At 41.2% G+C, this 3931-nt stretch overlaps 1 protein-coding gene across 1 annotated transcript; it reads right to left on the bottom strand.

The window, feature by feature from the left end:
• Positions 1-1088: 1088 nt before the first annotated feature.
• On the bottom strand, positions 1089-1577 carry LOC114565780 (lactose-binding lectin l-2-like). Its single transcript, XM_028594024.1, has one exon. It carries the CDS (start codon positions 1575-1577, stop codon positions 1089-1091), a length of 489 nt encoding a protein of 162 aa, XP_028449825.1.
• Between the last annotated feature and the right edge of the window lie 2354 nt (positions 1578-3931).

A 3931-nucleotide genomic window follows, 5' to 3' on the forward strand; every position in this document is an offset into this window, starting at 1 on the left:
AATAATATTTACAATGGATTGTAAGGAAATTTATAAATGGATAAATTAATGTTTTTTTTATTTTTATGACTGAATGCATGGATGCTTATGGAAGTAGGAACGATTGTAAGGCATGTATGGTAGAACAGAAGAATGTAGGAAGGATGGCTTTTTTTTTTTTGCACAAGTAGCCTATAGAGAATGGTAATTTGTAATTTGCGCAACTCTTTGAGTAGCCTAGATTTTGTCTTCTAACTGTTTTAACCCTGCGTTTGTTGTGTGTCTCTGTTGTAACTCTTGCAGCAATTTCTCTCAGTGTCCAAAACGAATTTCTCCTTAGGGAGACTAATAAAGATACTTTGACTTTTGACTTTGATTTAATAACATTTCGCTGTAGAGTAATTGATCCCGGAAGTTCAAAATCTGTAAATATCTTTTTAACTTTGCGGACGTTTATAAAACCGAGGGCACGGATTACGAACTTGTGCGAACAGTTTATAAAACAGAGGGAACAGATTTTTATTCTGTATGCATAGTTTAGTTATTTTTTTCTCAGCTGACCCCAGGGGGGCTCCGTAGAAACAGACGCTGGATGGACTTGGTAACAGAAAGCAGAGCAGCATGAAAATGAGCCGAGAGAGAGACAGGAAGGTTGGGAATACATATGAGTCAGATTAGGAGTGTTGTAGATCATTTTTTAACAATGAATTCATCCTGGTTGCATCTTTAATCTTTTGTTCGAGCATGTTCATTTAGTTCCTTCAGTTCATTTTCACACACTTAATACAGTATTTAACAGCACATTTGTGAAACAGTTTTTCATAATTAGTGAAGGCTGAATATTCACGTACAAACTGTGTGTATATACTGAGCAAACATTCACTAGAGATTTGGCCGTAAGTTTGTGTGAATCTCTGGATAAATAATGAAAAGAAAACAGAAGCTTTTCATTTGGAGTTACCTGTGTAAATGTCACACATTCATCAGAATGAAATTAGTTCTGTAAAAACATAAATGCACATCTGTGTCTTTATTCTGGAGGCCTAATGCATGTCAACAGAGCAACAGGTGAACAGTGACCAGGGTTCAATCATGTTACATCTCAACTGCTAAGGACAGGTAATACGAGATGCACAAACGGAGGGATAAGTAAGAGAACATGGGATGTCATTCCATTTCAAATCTTTATCATAGTTGTTGTGAACACAGTGTTCATGTCCTCCTTTGTTATTTGGTTCTCCTCTATTCCAATAGACAAAGTCCACTCTGCTACCATCAGACCACATCCAACTACCTTCTTTGTGGATGTCACTGAGTCCAATCCAGGTAAATCCCTGAACATGGTCAAAATTCTTGATCAGGGATTTGATGAAATTCTCTTCTTCCTGACTGTGGATGGACACCAGGTTGCCTCGCTGTGACACACAGTGGAGCTCTGCATCAGCCCAGGTCAAACGTGAAGCGACATACTTGTAGCAGCGGCCGTTGAAACTGTACCAGAACATGGGACAGCTGCCACGCAGAAGATTCACCGGATAGCCGTCTGAAGGAGACACAGCCCCCAGAGTCAGACCAAACAAGAAGAGGAACGAGAGCATGTTGGTCTCAGAGTCTCGGAGTCTTTGGAATTTCTGATCTGCACTGTTAAATGTTATCGACAATCTGATGATGGTTGATGGAAATGGTTGAAAGGCCACTTTCTTTTATATGCTTGAGGGGGAGGGATGGGAGGGGTTCTGCACTGTTGGTGAGATATTATTGGTCCAATGCACTTGGCAAACACTTTTCCTTGTCAACAACTACTCTGTATCTGAACATGAGCCAAAAAAAGAGGCAAAAAGCTGACCTGGAAATGTCACATAAGACCTGTAATTTATTCATGTGGCTGTTACAAACACTTGGTTTGGACCAGTAGCTCATGGTGGTTACTGTTAATGTAATGCAAACTTTAGAAACATATAGCTCTACTGTATATCAGAGAGTCAGTTTGCTAAACGAATGACTCTTTTCCACTTGTGCTAGTCTTCACTAGCTTCACTTTTTAGCTAAATGCTCTACAGCTAAACAGTAGTTTATCATTTTCCCATAACTGCCTATGGAAGCTTTAGTGGCTGCTGTTCTGCTGTTCAGCAGAAGTTATATAGTCTCCCTTTGAAGGGGAAATCCACTCTCAGAATTTGTGAATATTATTCTTATAATCTTAAATAGTTTATGTAATTTGTGAACACAAATAACTCTAAATTTGCTTGCTTCTCAGCAAGGAAATTCACCCAAGTTGCTGTAACAGTGTCCAAAAGACTGGATCCATGTTTCTTTAGGGAAGTGTTGGTGACAACAAGTGATTAGAGGTTATCTTAAAACGTGATGAGTGTTTGGATCAAACTCAACCAGGACTCTGAAATGAAAACAAGTTCATAAAAGACAAGCAATAAATGTTTACTAATCATCAACAGATGCTGAACTCTGGCATGTTCAGGAGAACTTAGTTATTGTTTTTCTACAGTACAGGCCAAAAGTTTGGACACACCTTCTCATTCAATGCGTTTCCTTGCTTAGCACTTGTTGGCCCTTTTGCCTTCACTCTGCGGTCCAGCTCACCCCAAACCATCTCGATTGGGTTCAGGTCCGGTGACTGTGGAGGCCAGGTCATCTGGCGCAGCACTCCATCACACTCCTTCTTGGTCAAATAGCCCTTACACAGCCTGGAGGTGTGTTTAGGGTCATTGTCCTGTTGAAAAATAAATGATGGTCCAACTAAAAGCAAACCGGATAGGATGGCATGTTGCTGCAGGATGCTGTGGTAGCCATGTTGGTTCAGTATGCCTTCAATTTTGAATTAATCCCCAACAGTGTCACCAGCAAAGCACCCCCACACCATCACACCTCCTCCTTAGGGTGACCAGATGAGAATGGGTAAAATTCGGGATGGGGGGTTGTGGTAGTGATTTCTTTTTTTTTATTGGTCTTCTTAATGTTCTATCAGACTATAATTACTTGAGAGTAAAAAAAAAAAACATATACCATTAAAAAAATCTAGGTTTCATTAAAGTTGTGTGTTAAACAAGATGAAGAATTGTTTTTTTTGGAAAGCGTGGCTATACGTGGCTAGGCTATATGTTGTTTGCATCGCGGAAATCGGTCATGCAGCCCGCTCCCATCGGCTGCATCGCGGAGCAGCCGATGGGAGCGGGCTGCAGGATGACTCAATCACCATGAACAGTTTTTAATGTTCTATCAGACTAGAACTACTCGAGAGTCAAAAAAAAAAAAAAAAAAAAAAAAACTCGAGAGTCTGCTTTTGAGACTTTGCTCTAATTTTCGGGACAATTAGGGCAGGATTCGGGATTCGGGACAACTGCTTGGATTTCGGGACTGTCCCGAATTTTTCGGGACGTCTGGTCACCCTACTCCTCCTCCATGCTTCACGGTGGGAACCAGGCATCTAGAATCCATCCGTTCACCTTTTCTGCATCGCACAAAGACACGACGGTTGGAACCAAAGATCTCAAATGTGGACTCATCAGACCAAAGCACAGATTTCCACTGGTCTAATGTCCATTTTGTGTTTCTTGGCCCAAACAAATCTCTTCTGCTTGTTGCCTCTCCTTAGCAGTGGTTTCCTAGCAGCTATTTCACCATGAAGGCCTGATTCGCGCAGTCTCCTCTTAACAGTTGTTCTAGAGATGTGTCTGCTGTTAGAACTCTGTGTGGCATTCATCTGGTCTCTAATGTGAGCTGCTGTTAACTTGTGATTTCTGAGGCTGGGGACTCAGATGAACTTATCCTCAGCAGCAGAGGTGACTCTTGGTCTTCCTTTCCTGGGGCAGTCCTCATGTGAGCCAGTTTCGTTGTAGCGCTTGATGGTTTTTGCAACTGCACTTGGGGACACATTCAAAGTTTTCGCAATTTTCCGGACTGACTGACCTTCATTTGTTAAAGTAATGTTGGCCAC

This window comes from Perca flavescens, chromosome 12 (assembly GCF_004354835.1).
Source record: "Perca flavescens isolate YP-PL-M2 chromosome 12, PFLA_1.0, whole genome shotgun sequence".
Classification (NCBI taxonomy): Eukaryota; Metazoa; Chordata; class Actinopteri; order Perciformes; family Percidae; genus Perca; species Perca flavescens.

Coding starts and splice junctions, on each gene's coding strand:
- LOC114565780 (XM_028594024.1), bottom strand. CDS start 1,577: ATGCTCTCGTTCCTCTTCTTGTTTGGTCTGACTCTGGGGGCTGTGTCT.